Raw genomic sequence first — 26,015 nt, 5'->3', positions numbered from 1 at the left:
AGGCTCATTACTTCCTGTTGATCTGTTGTGTTTTATGTGGACAGGGACAGGCTCATTACTTCCTGTTGATCTGTTGTGTTTTATGTGGACAGGGACCGGCTCATTACTTCATGTTGATCTGTTGCGTTTTATGTGGACAGGGACTGGCTCATTACTTCCTGTTGATCTGTTGTGTTTTATGTGGACAGGGACAGGAAATATACCTTTTGATTTGGTTTGCTAAAGAAGTATTTTCACTACATTGTCTTGTCTGTCTTCAGATTTTCAATACGTTTTGTTTTTCAATAAGGGACAACCTTGTAACGTTATAGCTGATTTGACTATAACTTCAAATAGATACTTTTCTCCATTGTGAATGAGAAACCACTTTTTCAAGTTGACCTGCAGCCTCGGTTCCAATACACCTTTATACAGACCAAATTATAACAATTCAGATGGGGACTACTAGTTAGAGATTATGACACAGTATACACATTACATGCATCCAGTATGAAATGTATGTTTTATTCTGTGTTACAGAAATTAATCACTTTTCTATACTGTGGAGGTTACCAGGGTTGGGGTCAGTTCCCTTTAAATTCCAGTTCCAATTCTCTTCAATGCATTTCAATAAGGAACATTTGGAATTTGGTTTACTTTGTGAATTGAAATGGGATTGACCTCCACCCTGATATCTAATTTATATTACTGTGTTTACTGATAGGTAGACTATGCTGTACAATCCTTTCCCCAACCAATGTAAAAATTGTTGTGGCGCCCTCTGCTGTTTAATTGAATTAGTGCAGCCTAATGTCCCACTTCATATTTTCACACACCTGGGTCGTGCTCATTAGTAGCACACCGTAGCAAAAAGCTTTACAACAGAAAACGAGCATTTCTTATTGGAAATGTTCAGGTAGTCCCTCCCCGTTTCAGCCTGTTTGCTTCTGTTTGATTCCTAATGAATATGACCCTGTCCTGTGGTGTATTCATTCTGTTTGATTCCTAATGAAAATGACCCTGTCCTGTGGTGTATTCATTCTGTTTGATTCCTAATGAATATGACCCTGTCCTGTGGTGTATTCATTCTGTTTGATTCCTAATGAATATGACCCTGTCCTGTGGTGTATTCATTCTGTTTGATTCCTAATGAATATGACCCTGTCCTGTGGTGTATTCATTCTGTTTGATTCCTAATGAATATGACCCTGTCCTGTGGTGTATTCATTCTGTTTGATTCCTAATGAATATGACCCTGTCCTGTGGTATATTAATTATGTTTGATTCCTAGTGAATATGACTATGTCCAGTGGTGTATTCATTCTGTTTGATTCCTAATGAACATGATCCTGTCCTGTGGTATATTCATTTGTGCACACTAGCAAACCGTAGAAAAGTGTTTTGCAACAGAAAACGCTTTGCAATTAAATTGAGCGTTTCCTAGTGGACAAGTTCAGGTAGTCCTTCCCCGTTTGCTTCTGTTTGGTGCCTAATTAATACAACCGTGTCCTGTTTCCTGCATCTGGTTGAGTTTGATTACAGCTGTGTTCAGTTTCCTGCATCTGGTTTAGTTTGAATATGACCGTGTTCTGTTTCCTGCATCTGGTTTAGTTTGAATACAACCGTGTCCTGTTTCCTGCATCTGGTTTAGTTTTTTATTTCATACATCCAGTACCAGGGCTGTTCCTTACTTGTGTTGATTTCAGAACATGTCTTCACGGCTCCTGTTCCTCGGGTTTATAATCATCACTTATACTATAAACAGACATGCATTCACACACACACACCCCAATGTTCAACATGTTTGTACCAACAGCTCAGATAAAAATAAATGAATTTACAATGTCATGCTGTGGGGTCCCTTGATTGAGTGTTTTGTTTGTTAGGACATGTTTGAGTGTTTTGTTTGTTAGGGCATGTTTGAGTGTTTTGTTTGTTAGGGCATGTTTGAGTGTTTTGTTTGTTAGGGCATGTTTGAGTGTTTTGTTTGTTAGGTCATGTTTGTGTTTTGTACAGATATCATGCTTGCAAACAAATTCTAGAGTTCAAAAGCCATATTAATACTAGATTGCTTTTCATGAATATTGTTTTGTTATATTTAACTGCCGAAAATGCTGTTATCAAGGTTATTTCCTTAGTAGGTGATATCAGAGGTCAGCATGTGGGGGCTCAGGATGATAGACTAGTTTCCCACTAGTAATTACCAGGATGTCCCTCCAGTCCTATGTGGTAAATTCCCACTTCCCAAACGGAAGCAAACAGGAGGGAACGGGGAGTGACCTCTGTGAATTTCCCCAATAGAAACTCATTGTCATTGCAAGACATGCACTAATGGATACACCCCAGGTTAGTCCCTCCCCGTTTGGCTCCTAGTGAATACCACCCACTTGTAGACCACAGGATAACAGTTTGTCCATTCCCCTAATGGTATTTCTATGGTTGTAGCCCTGTCACAGTTTGTCCATTCCCCTGATGGTAGGTTAAATCAGGGTTTCCCAAAGTCAGATTGCTATATCATATGATGTGATTTGCTGATATAAATACCTAACCAGACATTGTAAGATCTGGCATGCGTCTGCAATGTAGTGAGGCAGGAACTCGACCAATGGCCTGGTAGTCTGAGCCTAGATCTGTGGTTAAGGTCAACCCTTTACTGTAGGCTCATGTTGACATTTGAACTTGGGGACTATTTTTTGGCGTTCTAACCCGCCCGCATGGAGAGAGCTGGACGATCAATATCGAGTGCCACTGAAAACATGGAGCTCCGTGGTGGGAGTTTAGAATCAGATCTCTTAGGAGTGTTACGGTAATGACAACTCCGTGATGATGTCATCATTAGATGAAAGCCAGTTGGTCACGCCCATCGAGACTCGCACTGAAACGAACCGAGAAACGAACCCACCTTCACTGCTGTCGTGTACTTTACATTTCCTATCTATTCCAAAAAAAGTATTTAGTTGTGAGAAAAGGTTACGAATTGATTGATTCCTATCTCAAACTGTAGGGAGTTAGTTTCATCCATTGCCTGCTGCTCGACCTCAAAAGGAAAGTGTTTTTTTTCTCCCCAGAAAAGTTCGGAAAAGGTGAGTGGTGACGCAATTCACTTCAATGCTTTGCGCAAACATGATTGATTCATAAACACGATTCATATAATGCTTACACCATATCATACACCAGTTATAAACATTATTGACACAGTTGAATGAAAATCAGTGCAGTCGCTCCATACAATCAAAATAACTGTGTAGTTGGCTATTTTACTATAGATTTTTCATAATTAAGACTAAATCATACCCGTTCATGATTGATTAACTGATGGGGATTCAAAACGAAGTGAAGCATATTTTTAATTTCAATATTTGTAGTTTTTGACGTTGGGGCGGGAGTGGGTTGCGTGGGGGCGGGGTAGTTTAGGGGGGCGAATGGGTGGGTTTGTTAAGAGTCAAAGACTGTTGTAAATCCACGTTTTATTCTGTTGAGTGTTGTCAATATGAATGGTTGTAGGCGGCTAGTGGTGTTGTCAATATGAATGGTTGTAGAAGGCTAGTGGTGTTGTCAATATGAATGGTTGTAGAAGGCTAGTGTTCTGTTGTCAATAGGAATGGTTGTAGAAGGCTAGTGTTCTGTTGTTGTACAACATGATCTGTGCTAATGGTCCCTAGTGGGCAATAATACGATAATAGGAGGGGAGAGAGATGGGGGAGGGAGGTATGGGAGAAAATAACATGATAATAGAAGTGGAGAGAGAGAGAGAGAGGACGGATAGAAAAGGGAGAATGAGGGAGGGAGAGAGAAAAGATGGAGAGGGGTGGGAGGGAGACAGAGAAGAGGTGAAGAGAGTAAGGTTGAATGGGGAAGTAGCTGTGTGTCTCTACCACTCCAAGGTCTGGGAATGGGGAAGTAGCTGTGTGTCTCTACCACTCCAGGCTCTGTCGTAGCCGGCCGCGACCGGGAGACCCATGGGGCGGTGCACAATTGGCCCAGCGTTGTCCAGGGTAGGGGAGGGAATGGCCGGCAGGGATGTAGCTCAGTTGGTTCGATTCCCACGGGGGGCCAGTATTTAAAAAAATAAAATAATGTACAGTGGGGAAAAAAAGTATTTAGTCAGCCACCAATTGTGCAAGTTCTCCCACTTAAAAAGATGAGAGAGGCCTGTAATTTTCATCATAGGTACACGTCAACTATGACAGACAAATTGAGAAAAAAAAATGCAGAAAATCACATTGTAGGATTTTTTATGAATTTATTTGCAAATTATGGTGGAAAATAAGTATTTGGTCACCTACAAACAAGCAAGATTTCTGGCTCTCACAGACCTGTAACTTCTTCTTTAAGAGCCTCCTCTGTCCTCCACTCGTTACCTGTATTAATGGCACCTGTTTGAACTTGTTATCAGTATAAAAGACACCTGTCCACAACCTCAAACAGTCACACTCCAAACTCCACTATGGCCAAGACCAAAGAGCTGTCAAAGGACACCAGAAACAAAATTGTAGACCTGCACCAGGCTGGGAAGACTGAATCTGCAATAGGTAAGCAGCTTGGTTTGAAGAAATCAACTGTGGGAGCAATTATTAGGAAATGGAAGACATACAAGACCACTGATAATCTCCCTCGATCTGGGGCTCCACGCAAGATCTCACCCCGTGGGGTCAAAATGATCACAAGAACGGTGAGCAAAAATCCCAGAACCACACAGGGGGACCTAGTGAATGACCTGCAGAGAGCTGGGACCAAAGTAACAAAGCCTACCATCAGTAACACACTACGCCGCCAGGGACTCAAATCCTGCAGTGCCAGACGTGTCCCCCTGCTTAAGCCAGTACATGTCCAGGCCCGTCTGAAGTTTGCTAGAGTGCATTTGGATGATCCAGAAGAGGATTGGGAGAATGTCATATGGTCAGATGAAACCAAAATAGTAAAAACTCAACTTGTCGTGTTTGGAGGACAAAGAATGCTGAGTTGCATCCAAAGAACACCATACCTACTGTGAAGCATGGGGGTGGAAACATCATGCTTTGGGGCTGATTTTCTGCAAAGGGACCAGGACGACTGATCCGTGTAAAGGAAAGAATGAATGGGGCCATGTATCGTGAGATTTTGAGTGAAAACCTCCTTCCATCAGCAAGGGCATTGAAGATGAAACGTGGCTGGGTCTTTCAGCATGACAATGATCCCAAACACACCGCCCGGGCAACGAAGGAGTGGCTTCGTAAGAAGCATTTCAAGGTCCTGGAGTGGCCTAGCCAGTCTCCAGATCTCAACCCCATAGAAAATCTTTGGAGGGAGTTGAAAGTCTGTGTTGCCCAGCGACAGCCCCAAAACATCACTGCTCTAGAGGAGATCTGCATGGAGGAATGGGCCAAAATACCAGCAACAGTGTGTGAAAACCTTGTGAAGACATACAGAAAACGTTTGACCTGTGTCATTGCCAACAAAGGGTATATAACAAAGTATTGAGAAACTTTTGTTATTGACCAAATACTTATTTTCCACTATAATTTGCAAATAAATTCATAAAAAATCCTACAATGTGATTTTCTGGATTTTTTTCCCTCAATTTGTCTGTCATAGTTGACGTGTACCTATGATGAAAATTACAGGCCTCTCTCATCTTTTTAAGTGGGAGAACTTGCACAATTGGTGGCTGACTAAATACTTTTTTCCCCCACTGTATGCACTCACTAACTGTAAGTCGCTCTGGATAAGGGCGCCTGCTAAATGACTCAAATGTAAAATGTTAAATGTAAAGGTCTGGGAATGGGGAAGTAGCTGTGTGTCTCTACCACTCCAAGATCTGGGAATGGGGAAGTAGCTGTGTGTCTCTACCACTCCAAGGTCTGGGAATGGGGAAGTAGCTGTGTGTCTCTACCACTCCAAGGTCTGGGAATGGGGAAGTAGCTGTGTGTCTCTACCACCCCAAGGTCTGGGAATGGGGACGTAGCTGTGTCTCTACCACTCCAAGGTCTGGGAATGGGGAAGTAGCTGTGTGTCTCTACCACTCCAAGGTCTGGGAATGGGGAAGTAGCTGTGTGTCTCTACCACTCCAAGGTCTGGGAATGGGGAAGTAGCTGTGTGTCTCTACCACTCCAAGGTCTGGGAATGGGGAAGTATCTGTGTGTCTCTACCACTCCAAGGTCTGGGAATGGGGAAGTATCTGTGTGTCTCTACCACTCCAAGGTCTGGGAATGGGGAAGTAGCTGTGTGTCTCTACCACTCCAAGGTCTGGGAATGGGGAAGTAGGTGTGTGTCTCTACCACTCCAAGGTATGGGAATGGGGAAGTAGCTGTGTGTCTCTACCACTCCAAGGTCTGGGAATGGGGAAGTAGCTGTGTGTCTCTACCACTCCAAGGTCTGGGAATGGGGAAGTAGCTGTGTGTCTCTACCACTCCAAGGTCTGGGAATGGGGAAGTATCTGTGTGTCTCTACCACTCCAAGGTCTGGGAATGGGGAAGTATCTGTGTGTCTCTACCACTCCAAGGTCTGGGAATGGGGAAGTAGCTGTGTGTCTCTACCACTCCAAGGTCTGGGAATGGGGAAGTAGCTGTGTGTCTCTACCACTCCAAGGTATGGGAATGGGGAAGTAGCTGTGTGTCTCTACCACTCCAAGGTCTGGGAATGGGGAAGTAGCTGTGTGTCTCTACCACTCCAAGGTCTGGGAATGGGGAAGTAGCTGTGTGTCTCTACCACTCCAAGGTCTGGGAATGGGGAAGTATCTGTGTGTCTCTACCACTCCAAGGTCTGGGAATGGGGAAGTAGCTGTGTGTCTCTACCACTCCAAGGTCTGGGAATGGGGAAGTAGCTGTGTGTCTCTACCACTCCAAGGTCTGGGAATGGGGAAGTATCTGTGTGTCTCTACCACTCCAAGGTCTGGGAATGGGGAAGTATCTGTGTGTCTCTACCACTCCAAGCTTCCTGCCATCCAGGACCTCTATACCAGGCGGTGTCAGAGGAAGGCCCTCAAAATTGTCAAAGACTCCAGCCACCCTAGTCATAGACTGTTCTCCCTGCTACCGCACGGCAAGCAGTACCGGAGTGCCAAGTCTAGGTCCAAAAGACTTCTCAACAGCTTCTACCCCCAAGCCATAAGACTCCTGAACAGCTAATCATGGCTACCCGGACTATTTGCACTGCCCCCCCACCCCATCCTTTTTACGCTGCTGCTACTCTGTTAATTATTTATGCATAGTCACTTTAACTCTACCCACATGTACATATTACTTCAACTATCTCAACTAGCCGGTGCCCCCGCACATTGACTCTGCACCGGTACCCCCCTGTATATATTGCCTCCCTACTGTTATTTTATTTTACTTCTGCTCTTTTTTTCTCAACACTTTTTTTGTTGTTGTTTTATTTTTACTTTTTTTAATAAAAAATAAATGCACTGTTGGTTAAGGGCTGTAAGTAAGCATTTCACTGTAATGTCTGCACCTGTTGTATTCGGCGCATGTGACCAATAAAATTTGATTTGATTTGAATGGGGAAGTAGCTGGGAATGGGGAAGTAGCTGTGTGTCTCTACCACTCCAAGGTCTGGGAATGGGGAAGTAGCTGGGAATGGGGAAGTAGCTGTGTGTCTCTACCACTCCAAGGTCTGGGGAATGGGGAAGTAGCTGTGTCATCATAGAAATTGCTTAACTAGATCCGTACAGTAGATCCTGTGTGTTTCTCAGTGTCCGGGTAAACGTGTACAGTCCTGTTGTTTTGGACTGTGTCCCAAATGGCACCCTAATCCCTCCATAGTGACTGGAGCCTTATAGGCCTTGGTCAAAGTAGTGCAAAACATAGGGTGCCATTTGGGACGCAATCCTGGGACCCTTGCCTTTGTCCTGTAATTATTATGACCGCTCACTCACACTAAGCGTGTGTGTATATAAAACACACTTGCTGTATTATCATGTCATTTCTGCTGTTGGTGAATATGATGTCAGGACCCATAATGTTTAGAATGATCTTGACAGACAGAGCTGTTTAAATATGATGTCAGGATCCATAATGTTTAGAATGTTCTTGACAGACAGAGCTGTTGGTGAATATGATGTCAGGAGCCATAATGTTTAGAATGATCTTGACAGACAGAGCTGTTGGTGAATATGTTGTCAGGACCCATAATGTTTAGAAGGATCTTGACAGACAGAGCTGTTTGAATATGATGTCAGGACCCATAATGTTTAGAATGATCTTGACAGACCGAGCTGTTTGAATATCATATTCAGGACCCATAATGTTTAGAATGATCTTGACAGACAGAGTAGAAGTTTTGTGTTACAATGTGGATGGATGGGAGGGCAGGCAGTCAGACAGAGAGACAGGCGGTCTGAGTGTTAGTGTGTCTGCATGTCTTTCTGTGTTTTCTTAGAGAGCACTGTGAGTTGGCTACTTCCTTCCAGACTCCCCTCTGTGTGTTGTTGAACAGGCACAAAGACATGGACACACCTGCTGCCCCCTCTGTTGTTGAACAGGCACAAAGACATGGACACACACCTGCTCCTAGCTATTAGCCGCTAGCCATTAGCTGTTAGCCTCTCGCTCCTGTTAGCCTGACAGTGGTGTTATGAAACTGTTAGCATTAGCGTTGTTAGCTGTTAGCCGCTAGCTCAGATCAGTCTGACCCACAGCATTGTAACCCACAATATTTCTGAGTCTGTGCCCCATGCTTTTAAATCAAATGTAATTTTTCACATGCTTCGTAAACAACGGATGTAGACTAACAGTGTAATGCTTAAAACCCCTTCCCAACAATGCAGAGATAAAGAAAATTGAGAAATAATAGATAAGTAAAACACGTAATCATAAATACACAATGAGAAACGATAACTTGGCTATATACACGAGGGGAGGGGCTGAAGTGGGGGGAGGGGTGGAAGAGAAGGGGGGAATGGGAGGGGTGGAAGAGGAGGGGAGGGGCTTGAGGAGGGGAGGAGGGGTGGAGAGAGTATATGAAAATACAACATCTGATTCAAAGGGGGTGTGGCAGATATCAAAACTCTTCCTGGTAGGATACGCTTGTGCTTCCTCGCCAAAAGGAGGCTATCGAAGAGGGGAGGACTACTCTCAGTCATATATATATATATATATATATTCAAATAAAAGTGTTTTATATACCCTAAAAAACATGTTTGAATCCAGCGATAGAAAGATGTTTTTGATATTTTTGTTTTAAGCCTATCCCAAACCTTAACCATTTCAGAGTTAATGCCTAAACTTAACCTTAAACACAAAATGTGACATTTGGAACAACTTCTAAATGTTACGTTTGAGAAACATGGATGGATGTGTAATTCTGACGTGAGACTGAGAGAGCTGGTAGGACAAACACAGACCAGAAAGAAAGGGAAGGCTTCAGTGTCCACTACTAGAACCAACTGGATCTTCTCCATTATGTCAACCTGTTGTTGTTGTGTGTTGCCAGAGCCAGTTATTGTGAAGAAGAGAGGAACATTCTCTCGCTTTGAAGTTCACCAACGTTTCGGCTGCAAGCTTCATCAGGCTTTTAAAAAACTGAGCTGTAGTGTTTGCTGCAGGTTAGCGGCTACCAGTGGTGCGCGGGTCAGCTGTTTGTTCACCCGCACCCTCCCGACTACTGTATATGTGATAAAGTGAAGACCTGAGGCCTGTACCCGACCCTAACCCGCAAATATAGAAAATGCGCTGCAGGCTACAGTCAAAGATGGCAGAATGATTTTTTTACAGGGGGTGCATGATTTTTTTGGGGCCTGATTTTAGATATGTTTCTGCTTATAATTTCCGACATTTTGGTAGGCTATTTGTTAGTCAACTTGTCTATAATTTAGATACATGCAGCTTCTCTTCTGTCATTATATGTTGCCCTTGAAGACTAAATAAACCCTTACTCACCAGAATAATGTAAAAGATTGATAGAATGAATGCTTCAATCTAGTTGACATCAGTAAAGTTTTCTCTGTCATCTTTCACAGAGCGAAGACGTTGAGGGACTGGGGAGAAAATACAATAAAGCAAAAAAAATAACTAAAATGTCCAAATGGCATCAGTTTGACCGGTTGTAAGGAAAAAGAAAGCTTCGAAAACGACCCAACGTGTTTCTGATAAGATTTTAGTTCTGCTTCGATGCATATTTTATGTGTTTGAAATACTATCAGCTTTTATGATGAAGACAGCACCTCTACAGATGGTATCTAACTGAGCATTGCATTCTCTCAGAAAGAATGCAGAAAGAAATAAATCATATTTCTCCACTTCTGTTCCCGAGTATACATTTAGCCTGCATTTGGTATATAATTTTACTGCAAGAAATGCTTTATTCTGCAGGAGTTTATTATTAAGGCTATGTGAGAGGTTATAGACCTATGACTCGATCACACCGACAGCTTTATTGCGCAAAATGGTACCCAGCATCATCTAGATAGGTGTGCAACAAAAGTTCAACATTCACCTTCTGCTACCGTTTCTGTCAAGCCGTCTACACATACAGTTTGACGCATACGTTCGATAAATCCAACGTATGCACCACACAGAACACACTGCAACTGCCTCTTCAACACGATGCTGCAGGGCAAACACAGCGTTCCATTGGAAATGAATGTACTTCTGGTGTACCAAAACGCAATGATGCTGTCGGTGTGATCGAGGCGTAGTCAGTGTCCAGATTTCAACACCAGCACCAATCTCAACAGTAGGCTACAGTTCCCTTGACGTGCCATAGACCTATTTGAAGTCCCGTCTTATGACTGTGGAATTTTGTATAGAGCCTCTCAATCATCACACATAACATAGCCGGCTATCATCCTCTACCACTTCACCAAATCTTTCCCAAACATGACTTTTCTGGTCCTCCCTTCTCTTTTATCTTCAACTCTCCTTTCACAGTTTTTCTCTTATTGAATTAAACATCGACATTGTCCTTTTTGCCTCCGTGGATTGACATGAACTTTTTTCTGGATTGACGTTAACTTTTTCTGCCCGTTCCCAAAAGCATTATTTGGTGATTGGCTGTGTAGGCTATTTGGCGCGTTTCTAGTTAAGTCCCAAAGTTTAGGCTTATGTAGTAATACCAGATAGCCTCAAATAATGAGAGAAAAACCTCCATGCAGCCTATAGATAGAAATTGCACAATAATTATACATTTATGGATTTTCTAAGGTATTGTTTTCTCTTTATTCAAACCGCCCGCCTCCCACCTGCCCTTCGTCCTTACAATATTTAATGGCCCCTAAACCCACCCGCCCCGTGGATATAACCGCGGCGACTGCGGGTTAGGAGTCAACCCGCGCATCACTAGTGGCTACATACTATTAAACAGTGATTCACTGGTACTGGACCGTAATTCAGCCTCTCAAGTGGATACACTGCATTTAGAATCATGGAGGATAACAACAACAACAAAAAGTGTTTCAAGGTATTTCCATTGTAGTGTATAAAAAATATAAATATTTTTATTTATTTTATTAGGGGACACACACACACAATGAAGTCAATGAGGCTGGGTAGTGTTTGGGGTGGTTAGAGACCTTTGTATAGAGATCAGCGTTGGTCTCTGGTGGAATATTCCATGGGTCTGATCACTACTGAAACCAGCCAGTGTCAGCAGGTGTGTGTGTGTGTGTTGTGTAATATCCACACACGACAACCAGATGAACTCAATGGAACCATCTCCATTGCAGCCAGAGGAAGAGTGTCAGTTTATACAGGGAATGTATCCCAAATGGTACCCTATTCCCTATATAGAGATCCCTGTGGCACCCTATTCCCTATGTAGGGAACCATATAGTACCCTATTCCCTATGTAGGGAACCATATAGTACCTCTATTCCCTATGTAGGGAACCATATAGTACCTCTATTCCCTATGTAGGGAACCATTTAGTACCCTATTCACTATGTAGGGAACCATATAGTACCATATTCCCTATGTAGAGAACCATATAGTACCCTATTCCCTATGTAGGGAACCATATAGTACCCTATTCACTATGTAGGGAACCATATAGTACCCTATTCACTATGTAGGGAACCATATAGTACCCTATTCACTATGTAGGGAACCATATAGTACCCTATTCACTATGTAGGGAACCATATAGTAGCCTATTCCCTATATAGAGAGCCCTGTGGCACCCTATTCCCTATATATAGAGAGCCCTGTGGCACCCTATTCACTATGTAGGGAACCATATAGTACCCTATTCCCTATGTAGGGAACCATATAGTATCCTATTCCCTATTGAGCCTGGTCAAAAGTAGTGCACTATATGAGTGATTCCTCACGAAAGGCAAAAATAGTTTGGGGATTTTCAGGAAACCCAGACCCCAAAAATAGGGCAGGGTTTTGTTATTGATAGCAGTCAAATACAGACCGTCTGGTGTATAGAGGAAGTACCCTCACTGTTGTGTGTGTGTGTGTGTGGTGTGTGTGTGTGTGTGTGTGTGAGTGAATCAACAAAGTTAGTGCTGGTAGGAAAAGACAAGTGCACGTTTGTTTTGAGAAATAAGACTGACTGAGATGTCTTATTTAAGATACTCTTTGAAGTGGTTGAAGTTCAACATGTTTTCGGAAGATGGTCAGGGACTCTGCATCAGGGGGAAAGGATCACATAATTCCATCCAGGTCATCAGGAGCAGTATTGGGGGGTAACGCGTATTTTAATGAGTAATATATCAATTTGAGTAATAACATTACAGTTACTGATCAAAGCAAGTCCCTGCAGCAATGTTCCAACATCTGGGGGATTAGGCCTGGCTCGCTGTTGGCATTCCAGTTCATCCAAAAGGTGTTCGATGGGGTTGAGGTCAGGGCTCTGTGCAGGCCAGTCAAGTTCTTCCACACCGATCTCGACAAACCATTTCTGTATGGACCTCGCTTTGTGCACGGGGGCATTGTCATGCTGAAAGAGGAAAGAGCCTTCCCCAAACTGTTGCCATAAATTTGGAAGCACGGAATCGTCTAGAATGTAATTGTATGCTGTAGCGTTAAGATCTCCCTTCACTGGAACTAAGGAGCCTGAACCATGAAAAACAGCCCCAGACCATTATTCCTCCTCCACCAAACTTTACAGTTGGCACTATGCATTGGGGCAGGTAGCGTTCTCCTGGTATCTGCCAAACCCAGATGGTGAAGCGTGATTCATCACTCCAGATAATGCGTTTCCACTACTCCAGAGTCCAATGGCAGCGAGCGTTACACCACTGCAGCCGACACTTGACATTAAGCATGGTGATCTTAGGCTTGTGTGCGGCTGCTCGGCCATGGAAACCCATTTCATGAAGCTCCCGACGAACAGTTCTTGTGCTGACGTTGCTTCCAGAGGCCAGTTTGGAACTCGGTAGTCAGTGTTGCAACCGAGGACAGATGATTTTTACGCACTTCAGCACTCGGCGGTCCCGTTCGGTGAGCTTGTGTGGCCTACCACTTCGCAGCTGAGCCGTTGTTGCTCCTAAACATTTCCACTTCACAATAACAGCACTTACAGTTGACCGGGGCAGCTCTAGCTGGGCAGAAATTTGACTAACTGATTTATTGGAAAGGTGGCATCCTATGACGGTGCCACGTTGAAAGTCACTGAGCTCTTCAGTAAGGCCATTCTATTGCCAATGTTTCCTATGGAGATTGCATGGTGGTGTGCTCGATTTTATACACCTGTCAGCAACGGTGTGGCTGAAATAGCCGAATCCACTCATTTGAAAGGGGTGTACATCAATACATTAAAATATACAATAATACTAAATGTAATACAACAACAAAATAAATACTAAATGTGATTCTCTGGAGCTCGGTTGGTAGAGCATGGCGCTAGCAACGCCAGGATATTGGGTTCGATTCCCGGGACCACCCATACGTGAAATGTAGGCACGCATGGCTAAGTTGCTTTGGATAAAAGCGTCTGCTGAATGGCAGATATAAAATGTGTTCTACTCGTTGCATTTATATCTGAACGTTCTGTAACGTTAAACCCTCCTGAACAGGCCCCATGGGCTAGAACCTGGCAGCTCTCTGATTGGTGTTGCCATGGTGAAGAGGGTTCTTAGAATGTCCTAGGGAGGGCACTGATTGGACAGCCAGGGTTTGGAGTGGGTGTGGGTGTGTATGCAGTCAGGCTAGTGCCTATGTAGCTGAGTGACAGTTTTCAGTTTGAGTCTAGGGAAGAAATAGCCTGGTCCCAGATCTACTGATCTATCACAGGAGAGTGGAAATAGCCTGGTCACGTCCCAGATCTGTTTGTGTATCATGCTAATACTTCTTGTCATGTCAAACAGTGGCATGATGGCACAAACAGACTGGTACTCAGGCTAGAGAAGAAACATACTGGTACCCAGGCTAGAGAAGAAACAGACTGGTACCCAGGCTAGAGAAGAAACAGGCTGGTACCCAGGCTAGAGAAGAAACAGGCTGGTACCCAGGCTAGAGAAGAAACAGACTGGTACCCAGGCTAGAGAAGAAACAGACTGGTACCCAGGCTAGAGAAGAAACAGACTGGTACCCAGGGTAGAGAAGAAACAAAATAAATCTCCTAGACAGTGGAAAGGAAATGAAAGAGATGGACGGGCTAAGAGAGGGAGAGATAGGAGGGAAGGACAAAAATGATCCCTATCTCTTATTATTCTCTGTAGTCACGACAACCACCTCTCCTCTCTCTCCTGTCTATTGTAAACTGTTTAGAGGGTCCCCTCCTCTCTCCTGTCTATTGTAAACTGTTTAGAGGGTCCCCTCCTCTCCTCTCTCATGTCTATTGTAAACTGTTTAGAGGGTCCCCTCCTCTCTCCTGTCTATTGTAAACTGTTTAGAGGGTCCTATCCTCTCTCCTGTCTATTGTAAACTGTTTAGAGGTCCCCTCCTCTCTCCTGTCTATTGTAAACTGTTTAGAGGGTCCCCTCCTCTCTCCTGTCTATTGTAAACTGTTTAGAGGGTCCCCTCCTCTCTCCTGTCTATTGTAAACTGTTTAGAGGGTCCCCTCCTCTCCTCTCTCTTCTGTCTATTGTAAACTGTTTAGAGGGTCCTCTCCTCTCTCCTGTCTATTGTAAACTGTTTAGAGGGTCCTCTCCTCTCTCCTGTCTATTGTAAACTGTTTAGAGGGTCCCCTCCTCTCCTCTCTCTCATGTCTATTGTAAACTGTTTAGAGGTCCCCTCCTCTCTCCTGTCTATTGTAAACTGTTTAGAGGGTCCCCTCTCTCCTGTCTATTGTAAACTGTTTAGAGGGTCCCCTCCTCTCTCCTGTCTATTGTAAACTGTTTAGAGGGTCCCCTCCTCTCCTCTCTCTTCTGTCTATTGTAAACTGTTTAGAGGGTCACCGCCTCTCCTCTCTCTCCTGTCTATTGTAAACTGTTTAGAGGGTCCCCTCCTCTCCTCTCTCTCATGTCTATTGTAAACTGTTTAGAGGTCCCCTCCTCTCTCCTGTCTATTGTAAACTGTTTAGAGGGTCCCCTCCTCTCCTCTCTCTCATGTCTATTGTAAACTGTTTAGAGGTCCCCTCCTCTCTCCTGTCTATTGTAAACTGTTTAGAGGGTCCCCTCTCTCCTGTCTATTGTAAACTGTTTAGAGGGTCCCCTCCTCTCTCCTGTCTATTGTAAACTGTTTAGAGGGTCCCTCTCTCCTGTCTATTGTAAACTGTTTAGAGGGTCCCCTCCTCTCCCTCTCTCTCATGTCTATTGTAAACTGTTTAGAGGTCCCCTCCTCTCTCCTGTCTATTGTAAACTGTTTAGAGGGTCCCCTCTCTCCTGTCTATTGTAAACTGTTTAGAGGGTCCCCTCCTCTCTCCTGTCTATTGTAAACTGTTTAGAGGGTCCCCTCTCTCCTGTCTATTGTAAACTGTTTAGAGGGTCCCCTCCTCTCCTCTCTCTCATGTCTATTGTAAACTGTTTAGAGGTCCCCTCCTCTCTCCTGTCTATTGTAAACTGTTTAGAGGGTCCCCTCTCTCCTGTCTATTGTAAACTGTTTAGAGGGTCCCCTCCTCTCTCCTGTCTATTGTAAACTGTTTAGAGGGTCCCCTCCTCTCCTCTCTCTTCTGTCTATTGTAAACTGTTTAGAGGGTCCTCTCCTCTCTCCTGTCTATTGTAAACTGTTTAGAGAGTCCCCTACTCTCCTCTCTCTCATGTCTATTGTAAACTGTTTAGAGGGTCCCCTCCTCTCCTCTCTCCTGTCTATTGTAAACTGTTTAGAGGGTCCCCTCCTCTCCTCTCTCTCCTGTCTATTGTAAACTGTTTAGAGGGTCCCCTCCTCTCCTCTCTCCTGTCTATTGTAAACTGTTTAGAGGGTCCTCTCCTCTCTCTCATGTCTATTGTAAACTGTTTAGAGGTCCCCTCCTCTCTCCTGTCTATTGTAAACTGTTTAGAGGGTCCCCTCTCTCCTGTTTATTGTAAACTGTTTAGAGGGTCCCCTCCTCTCTCCTGTCTATTGTAAACTGTTTAGAGGTTCCCCTCCTCTCCTCTCTCTTCTGTCTATTGTAAACTGTTTAGAGGGTCCTCTCCCCTCTCCTGTCTATTGTAAACTGTTTAGAGGGTCCCCTCCTCTCCTCTCTCCTGTCTATTGTAAACTGTTTAGAGGGTCCCCTACTCTCCTCTCTCTCATGTCTATTGTAAACTGTTTAGAGGGTCCCCTCCTCTCCTCTCTCCTGTCTATTGTAAACTGTTTAGAGGGTCCCCTCCTCTCCTCTCTCTCCTGTCTATTGTAAACTGTTTAGAGGGTCCCCTCCTCTCCTCTCTCCTGTCTATTGTAAACTGTTTAGAGGGTCCTCTCCTCTCTCCTGTCTATTGTAAACTGCTTAGAGGGTCCCCTCCTCTCCTCTCTCTCCTGTCTATTGTAAACTGTTTAGAGGGTCCCCTCCTCTCTCCTGTCTATTGTAAACTGTTTAGAGGGTCTCCTCTCTCCTGTCTATTGTAAACTGTTTAGAGGGTCACCGCCTCTCCTCTCTCTCCTGTCTATTGTAAACTGTTTAGAGGGTCCCCTCCTCTCCTCTCTCCTGTCTATTGTAAACTGTTTAGAGGGTCCTCTCCTCTCTCCTGTCTATTGTAAACTGTTTAGAGGGTCCCCTCCTCTCCTCTCTCTCCTGTCTATTGTAAACTGTTTAGAGGGTCCCCTCCTCTCTCCTGTCTATTGTAAACGGTTTAGAGGGTCCTCTCCTCTCTCCTGTCTATTGTAAACTGTTTAGAGGGTCCTCTCCTCTCTCCTGTCTATTGTAAACGGTTTAGAGGGTCCTCTCCTCTCTCCTGTCTATTGTAAACTGTTTAGAGGGTCCTCTCCTCTCTCCTGTCTATTGTAAACTGTTTAGAGGGTCCCCTCCTCTCTCCTGTCTATTGTAAACGGTTTAGAGGGTCATTTGGAACTGTGATGCTGATGCCATTATCAGGTGTATTAGTATAACGACTAAACTGGGTTTCTCCTCTTCTCTCCTGTCTGTCTGTCTGTCTCTCTTTCTATCCGTCCGTCTGTCTACTCTAGGTGTTTGTCACGACTACCCTTCCTCCCCCAATGTCTTCCGAAGCCACGCCCATCCAGGGGTCAGTATCCCCATGCTCTACGACCCCTCCCCTGACCTCTAGGTCGCCTGGCTTCCCGGTCTCCCCGGTCTCTCCGGTGTCCCCTGGGTCCCTGCGCCCGCCAGGCTCCCAGCACCGAGACCGCTCCCCCTCCCCCATGAGAGGTTACCTCATACCCAGCCCCCTGCCCACCAGACGTACTAGGACCTGCTCAGCGTGAGTACTGCGCACACACATACACACACACACACACGTAAATACATTCAGCCTGTACACACAGATGTTCAGACACACATACAGACTTATACACACACGCATAGCCTGTACACACACACACACACACACACACACACACACACACACACCTAGTTAAACTTGTTATAATGCAACAGTTATGAAACTGCTTAACTAGCCTGCTGATATTGTTGCACGCGTTATGTCTAGGGGTCTTAGTCCTAGTTACATGGTCTGTAACCTGACTCATTATGTCTAGGGGTCTTAGTCCTGGTTACATGGTCTTTAACCTGACTCATTATCTCTAGGGGTCTTAGTCCTGGTTACATGGTCTGTAACCTGACTCATTATGTCTAGGGGTCTTAGGCCTAGCTATGCCGTGACCATTTGTGGTAGATGGTGGCAGATTGTGGTAAATTGCGTCATTCTGTCATTGCACCACACTATCACAAGGGGGAGATAGAACGCTGATCTACCGGGAGTGTAAACTGTTGCACAAATTGGGGGATTTTTCACACCTAGCCGAGCTATTAGACCAGGGTTCCCCAACTGGCGGCCCGCGGGTGGTTTTATTTGCCCCACCCCCTGCAAGTACTGAGCAAAAAAAATAAATGTTGAATTTTCATTGTTGGACATAAAAGACTATAAAAAAAACACCAGGAAATCAGCTCCAAGTGATTTTAATTTAAGAAATCTATTCCCACGCATAATAGAGTCACGACGTGATCGTATACAAATGGAAGCAAGGTTTGAAATGATTTTGTTTTGGTCAAACATTATTCAAGTGGGTATCATAACACTATATACCATATTTCGGCTTCTTGCGGTCAATTTGCAATCTACAAATTATATGTAATTATGTTCCGGCCCCCCTGAGCATCCGCTGAAGAATTAATCGGCCCGCGGCTGAATCTAGTTGATGATCCTTGTATTAGACTATCCTTGTGTAAGTTAATGGAGGTGTGAATGTTTTAGTCTGAGTCTCTCTTCAATGGCACTAGAGTCCTGCATCAGGCAACAACAACAAAAATAGCTGGCGGGTGGTCCTGGAGTTGAGAGAGAACTTTGGTAAATACAATGGCGCAATTACACTTGACATGTGGACTGACGAATTTGGAAAAATAAGCACAGTGGGCTTTTGGTTTCTCTCCCTCTAAAAACAGAAATAAATAATTCTAAATAACAAACTGGCTTTATTTACCACAGTGTGAAAGAGTGATAAGCCCCTCTATATAAAGTGAGTTTGTGAAACACGGAGTCCTTCTTTGCTGATGTGAAGAAGAAACGTAATGAAAGAGTCCAGCGAGGAGAGGGAAGGGTGAAAGGTTGCCCATATTTTCAAGACCTGAGCTACTTCATTTATTTATGAAATGTACTAGTTTATTTAGGCATTTTAATATATTTGTTTAGGCTTGGCCTATTTAATAGGCTATTTGTCAGCATAAAGCTGAGTGACTCACTCATTCCTGGCTTTGGATCAAAATAAATAAGTACCAACATTCTTTCTGATCGTCTTTAATAAATAAATGTTTTGACCAAGTTATTCTGCTCATGTTGTGTGTGTTCAATTATTTGTGACGTGGTTACAATGGAGAATGAAAAAACGAAATAAATCAAATACATCCTGTTCATAATTAATAATCTGATGTGTGTTGCAGTCATCTTTCCTTTTTAACATGTTGCCTGCCTTTATTGTGTGTGTGTGTGTGCCTGTTTTATGTATGTATGTGTGTGTGTGCGTGCGTGTGTGTGTGTGCCTGTTTTATGTATGTATGTGTGTGTGTGTGTGCGTGCGTGTGTGTGTGTGTGTGCCTGTTTTGTGTGTGTGTGTTTAGGGCGGAGCGTGCAGCGGAGGGTCCGTCGTTCAGCGGCGTATGTAAGTGTTTCTCTCGCACTAAAGGACACGGCTTCATCACACCAGCCGACGGAGGCAGCGACATCTTTGTCCACATCTCAGAGTAAGTGTGTGTGTGTGTGTGTGTGTGTGTGTGTGTCACAGCCTCAACACACATTAAAATAATGCCAGCTCCCACTCACCCAGTCACACAAGCAAGCACCCAAGTTTCACTATGTGTGATGAGGGCGGTGACGAGGGGGTACGGTCTGCAGTTCACTGTGCGTCCTCCTCCTTTTCGTGGCGTCATTAGTCCCTGAGGTCCTAGTGCCTGTCTTTAGAGAGGGGATTTCCTCTCTCCTTCAAAAGCAGGCTATTCAAGTGGTCCCCGTATCAGAAGTACAGAGAGTATTGTCCTATCGGGATGATTGGCAGGTTGTTAGCAGAGTCGAGGGAACAGGTGGAGCTCCACGCTGGTTTCCCATATTCAGTCTCTGGGTTCATAGTGAATCTCTGGGGTTCATAGTGAATCACAAAAAAAGTTGTTTGACTCCGGCTCAGTGCGTTCAGTTTCTGGGTCTCGTTTTGGACTCGGTTCTGAATCATGCGATTTTGTCCCAACAGAGCATTGCATCTCTCTATGGCATGGGTTCAGCAGGGGCACTCTGTGCCTTTTTTCACTTGTGCTTGCTGTTATTGTGTCTGACGGTCTCTATGATAGCTGTGGTGCCTCTGGGACTTCTGTTAATGCATCTGTTTCAGCCTGTGTTTGTGTATGACGGTCTCTATGATAGCTGTGGTGCCTCTGGGACTTCTGTTAATGCATCTGTTTCAGCTCTGGGTGATTGCTACGCGTCTGGACGCATCTCGCAACTGCCATCGGTTGCTAACGGTATCCCCGTTGTGCCTGAGGGCGTTGACTCCTTGAAGAGACTGCTGTTGCAGGGTGTTCCCATAGGCCGGGTAGTGTCCTGCAGGGTGGTCACGACAGACTCATCCTTACTGGGATGAGAGTGCTGTGTGTGGGCTACTCAGAAAGAGGGATTTGGTCAACAGCGCAACGGGTGCTGCATGTCAATTACCTAGAGCTACAGACTGTTTTGCTGAGGCGTTTCCTTCCGATGCTGTAGGGCCAGCATGTGTTGGTAAGGTCCGACAACAGGACGGTGTTGGCTACTTCAACAGGCAAGGAGGTACTCAGTCTCTCTCTCTCCTAAACCTGTTCCGGTATATGCTCGTATGGAGCAGTGCACATTTCTTGTCGCTCAGGGCGACGTATCTCTACGGAGTGCAGACAGATGTCTCAAAGTGGGTGCTGATCTACTTTCCAGGTGGGGTTCTATCTCTACGGAGTGCAGACTGCACCCCTCGGTGGTGGCCCAGATATGGGATCAGTTCAGCAGGGCAAACGTAGATCTTACGCATCGCAAGAAAACGCGCATTGTCATCAATTCTTCTCAATGAGGGATCTGGGCGCTCCGTTGGGAATGGATGCTTTGGCATATCAGTGGCCTCGGACCCTGCTTTATGCATTTCCTCCGGTGGACATGATTTAGGCCACCATGGAGAGGGTCCGTCAGGAGGTTACATCCTAATGCAGTTGCTCCCAAGGTTATGTCTGTCTTACAGGGTTAGGGTTCGGTTATGTCTGTCTTACAGGTCTAGGGTTAGGGTTAGGTTATGTCTGTCTTACAGGGTTAGGGTTAGGTTATGTCTGTCTTACAGGTTTAGGGTTAGGTTATGTCTGTCTTTTAGGGTTAGGTTATATCTGTCTTACAGGTCTAGGGTTAGGGTTAGTGTTAGGTTATGTCTGTCTTACAGGGTTAGGGTAAGGTTATGTCTGTCTTACAGGTCAGGGTTAGAGTTAGGTTATGTCTGTCTTACAGGGTTAGGGTTAGGTTATGTCTGTTTTACAGGGTTAGGGTTAGGTTATGCCTGTCTTACAGGGTTAGGGTTAGGTTATGTCTGTCTTACAGGTCTAGGGTTAGGGTTAGGTTATGTCTGTCTTACAGGGTTAGGGTTAGGTTATGTCTGTCTTACAGGTCAGGGTTAGGGTTAGGTTATGTCTGTTTTACAGGGTTAGGGTTAAGTTATGTCTGTCTTACAGGGTTAGGGTTAGGTTATGTCTGTCTTACAGGTCAGGGTTAGGGTTAGGTTATGTCTGTCTTACAGGGTTAGGGTTAGGTTATGTCTGTCTTTTAGGGTTAGGTTATGTCTGTCTTACAGGTCTCTGGCTTTCAAGCTTTCCCTTTCTCACCTCCTCCGTTTGCTTCCAGTGAACACAGAGGTTGAATGGCCTGTGTTATGCATGTATATGGACAGGAACAAGTATGTCCACGTTGTGACCGGTCTTTTGTCTGTTTTCGCTAATCCAGCTCGGTGTTTCTAAGCAGAGTCTTTCCCATTGGCGTATGACAGCAGAGGACAAGGGTAGCCAAGCGGTGGGTTTAGATTAAGCTGAGGACAACCCTATTTCTCTGTCTGCTGGGTTCTATAAGAAAATAAAGGGAAGCCTGGATGTTGAGGTCAGTAGACTGGTAAAATGTGGGATGGATGTTGAGGTCAGAAGACTGGTAAAAGGTGGGATGGATGTTGAGGTCAGAAGACGGGTAAAAGGTGGGATGGATGTTCAGTTCAAGGTACTGTAGATAGAGAACACTCATGTTTCAAGTTGTAGTAGTCGTATGTACAGGATACACATGGTATACACCGTCCAACAAAATTCTTACTTGCAGGTTCCCTCTTGATAATGCAACAACAATAAGAAATAACACAACATTAGAATGAAACATTAAATGGCTCAGTATAATAGAATAAAACTGTTAGCATCAGTATAAATACAGGAGGCACAACAATTTATATTACAATATTTACACGTGTCGGGCGGAACACGAGAGCAAATGTTTAAATTGTGTAGTATTTAGTAGTGATGACGGCAAAAAATCAATACAGTTACATATCGCAATATTATTTTGGATTATATTATATTGATACTTTCACTCCAAGTAGCGATATTTTTTTTATTTTTTTTTGTAAAATGTAATCGCTAGGTAGCGTTCATTAGCGCTAATCGGCTTTACCTGCGCCAAAACGCCAGTATTTTTTATCCTATAGCTTGTTTTTCCATTTCTTTTTAAATAGTGTGCCAACATGTTTTCAGCGTTTATGCCCATGAAAAAAAATCACAATAAATTGAATCGCAATAAATATAAAATCATGAAAATCACAATACATAAAGAATCGGCACCTAGGTATCGTGATAATATCGTATTGTGAGGTCCCTGGCAATTCCTAGCCCTAGTGTTTAGCAAATATAGATAAAGGTCTAGTAGCAGCAGTCATAGTGTAGGTGTGTAGCAGCATGAACGTATATGGGTGTGTGTGTGAGTGAGTGCATAAGGTGTGGAGAGTCAATGCAGGTGGTGGTTATTCCAGTTGAAGTGTTCAGCAGTTTGATGGATAGAAACTGTCTCTGAGAATGTTGGTCCGAGACCCGATGCACCGATACCGTCTGCCCGACGGTAAGGGAGTGAACAGTCCGTGTGTGTGGGGTCCTTGATGATGCTGTGGTACTTCATCAGCCACCGTTTCGTTTCGATGTCCTGAAAGGGTGGAAGCAGTCTTCACCACCCACTGGAGGGCCTTGCGGTCGTGGGCGGAGCAATTCCCTTACCAGGCTGTGATGCAGCTGATCAGGACGCTCTCGATGGTGCAGCTTTAGCATTTGGAGAGGACCTGGAGTGGCATGTTGAATTTCTTCAGCCTCTTTAGGAAGTAGAAGCGCTGTTGGAGCGGCATGTTGAATTTCTTCAGCCTCTTTAGGAAGTAGAAGCGCTGTTGGAGCGGCATGTTGAATTCCTTCAGTCTCTTTAGGAAGTAGAAGCGATGTTGGAGCGGCATGTTGAATTCCTTCAGTCTCTTTAGGAAGTAGAGGTGCTGTTGGAGCGGCATGTTGAATTCCTTCAGTCTCTTTAGGAAGTAGAAGCGCTGTTGGAGCGGCATGTTGAATTTCTTTAGTCTCTTTAGGAAGTAGAAGCGCTGTTGGAGCGGCATGTTGAATTTCTTCAGTCTCTTTAGGAAGTAGAAGCGCTGTTGGAGCGGCATGTTGAATTTCTTCAGTCTCTTTAGGAAGTAGAAGCGCTGTTGGAGCGGCATGTTGAATTTCTTCAGTCTCTTTAGGAAGTAGAAGCGCTGTTGCGCTCTCTTGACAAGAGTGGTGGTGGTGTTGTTGGTCCATCTCAGGTTCTTGGTGATGCGGAGGAACTTAAAACTGCTGACACTCTCCCTGTCAATGTGGATCGGCGTGTCCTCTCCTCTGATTCCTGAAGTCAACAATCAACTCCTTTGTTTTGCTGGCATTAAGGTAGAGGTTGTTGTCCTGGCACCACACTGCCAGTTCACTTACCTCCTCCCTGTAGACTGACTCATCGTTGTTAGTGATCAGGCATACGACGTGGTGTCATCAGCAAACTTGATGATAGAGTTGGAGTCATACTTAGCCATGCAGTCGTGGGTGAACAGGGAGTACAGCAGAGGACTGAGGACACACCCCTGGGGGGGCCCCCTCTGTTAAGAGTCAGTGTGGAGGAGGTGTTGTTACCAATCCTCACAGCCTGTGGTCTGCCTGTCAGGAAGTCCAGGATCCAGTTGCAGAGGCTGGTGTCCAGACCCAGGGCTCTGAGGGTGTCGAGCTTGGAGGGAACAATAGTGTTGAATGCTGAACTGTAGTCAATGAACAGCATTCTCACATAGGTGTTCCTCTTGTCCAGATGTGTTAAGGCTCTGTGAATAGAGATGGAAATGTCATCTTCAATGGATCTGTTGGACCGGAAGGCAGATGGGAGTGGGTCCAGTGTCCCTGGAATGCTGGCCTTGATGTGGGCCATGACCAGCCTCTCTAAGTACTTCATGATGACAGGGGTGAGTGCAACGGGGCGATAGTCATTTGGGTATGTCACCTTGGTTTTCCTGGGTACTGGGACGATGGTGGTCTCCTTGAAACAAGTGGGGACTACAGCCTGGGACAGGTTGAAGATGTCAGAGAAGACGCCCGCCAGCTGGTCAGCGCACACTTTGAGGACGCTGCCAGGGATGACATCTGGGTCGGCGGCTTTGTGAGTTTTTCTCACGTCAGCCTCTGAGAGCGAAAACACCTGGTCGTCCTGATCAGCGAGAGCTCTCCTGGATGGCTCAGTGTTGTTTGCCTCGAAGCGAGCATCGAATATGTTAAGCTCGTCTGGGAGGAAGGCTTCAGTGGGCACCACACAGCTGGATTTGCCTTTGTAGTATGTGATGGCCTGTAATCCGTGATGGCCTGTAGTCCGGGATGGCCTGTGGTCCGGGATGGCCTGTGGTCCGTGATGGCCTGTAATCCGTGATGGCCTGTAGTCCGGGATGGCCTGTGGTCCGGGATGGCCTGTGGTCCGTGATGGCCTGTGGTCCGTGATGGCCTGAGGTCCGTGATGGCCTGTAGTCCTAGCTACATGGGTCACCAGTGATTGATTCAAGTTTGAGTCTGTATTTTATTTTTTTCCTAATGGATTTGCGGAGCTCGTACCTGCTGGCCTTGTACAGCTCGTACCTGCTGGCCTTGTACCTTGGGTAGGTCATCAGGGCTCGTTCTGCAGACATTGAATGCTGCGGTACGGGCTCTCAGCATGTTACGAATTTCTCCGTTCATCCAGGGTTTTTGGTTGGGGTTTGTCCAGATTGTTATTGTGGGTACAACATTAACACATTTCCTAATGAAGCCTGTGACTGTTGATGTATATTGCTCAATGTTGATGGATGAGTCCTGGGTGGATGAGTCTTTAAACATATTCCAATCAGTATTCTCAAAACAGTCCTGCAGCATTGAGTCTGCCTCCTCTGTCCAGCGCCTCACTATTCTCTGTGTTGGAGGCTCCCTCTTGAGTTGCTGCTTGTAGGCGGGGAGTAGGAACAGAGAGACGTGATCTGATTGGACGAAGTGAGGGTGGGAGATGGTTATTTACGCGTTCACTCTCCCCTCCTATCCTCTACAGTATCTCTCTCTCCCCTCCTCTCCTCTACAGTATCTCTCTCTCTCCCCTCCTCCCTCTATAGTATCTCTCTCTCACTCCTCCTCACTCTACAGTATCTCGCTCTCACTCTCCCCTCCTCCCTCTACAGTATCGAGGGGGAATACGTGCCAATGGAAGGAGATGAGGTGAGCTATAAGGTGTGCTCCATCCCTCCCAAGTACCAGAAGATCCAGGCGGTGGATGTCACCATCACCCACCTCAACCCAGGATCGAAGCACGAGACCTGGGGTGGGGCGCTGCTCAGCTCCTCCTGAATCCTGGAGGTTCCTAGAGGGGAGAAATGTCAACAGGGAGAAAAGTTGTGGTTTTTGTCCCTTTTTTTTTTTTAAGGGACATATGGGTTCATGCTTGTTGTGGGAGGAAATGGAAAGGTTGGTATTTGAATGGGAAGACATGTATCATTAGACAGGAAGGTTTATCAAATAAATCTGTATTACTGCAACAATATATGGTTCTC

At 45.0% G+C, this 26,015-nt stretch overlaps 1 protein-coding gene across 1 annotated transcript; it reads left to right on the top strand.

Moving 5' to 3' along the window:
- The first annotated feature begins 2,826 nt into the window (after window positions 1-2,826).
- LOC121556125 (calcium-regulated heat-stable protein 1) lies at window positions 2,827-26,005 on the top strand. The gene is made up of 4 exons (XM_041870014.2): window positions 2,827-3,062; window positions 17,391-17,644; window positions 19,498-19,620; window positions 25,647-26,005. Exons 2-4 carry the CDS (start codon window positions 17,421-17,423, stop codon window positions 25,810-25,812), a joined length of 513 nt encoding a protein of 170 aa, XP_041725948.1. The 5' UTR covers window positions 2,827-3,062; window positions 17,391-17,420; the 3' UTR covers window positions 25,813-26,005.
- The last annotated feature ends 10 nt before the right edge of the window (window positions 26,006-26,015 follow it).

This window comes from Coregonus clupeaformis, unplaced genomic scaffold (genome assembly GCF_020615455.1).
Source record: "Coregonus clupeaformis isolate EN_2021a unplaced genomic scaffold, ASM2061545v1 scaf0263, whole genome shotgun sequence".
Lineage (NCBI taxonomy): Eukaryota > Metazoa > Chordata > Actinopteri > Salmoniformes > Salmonidae > Coregonus > Coregonus clupeaformis.
This window is presented reverse-complemented; position numbering and strand designations above follow the sequence as displayed.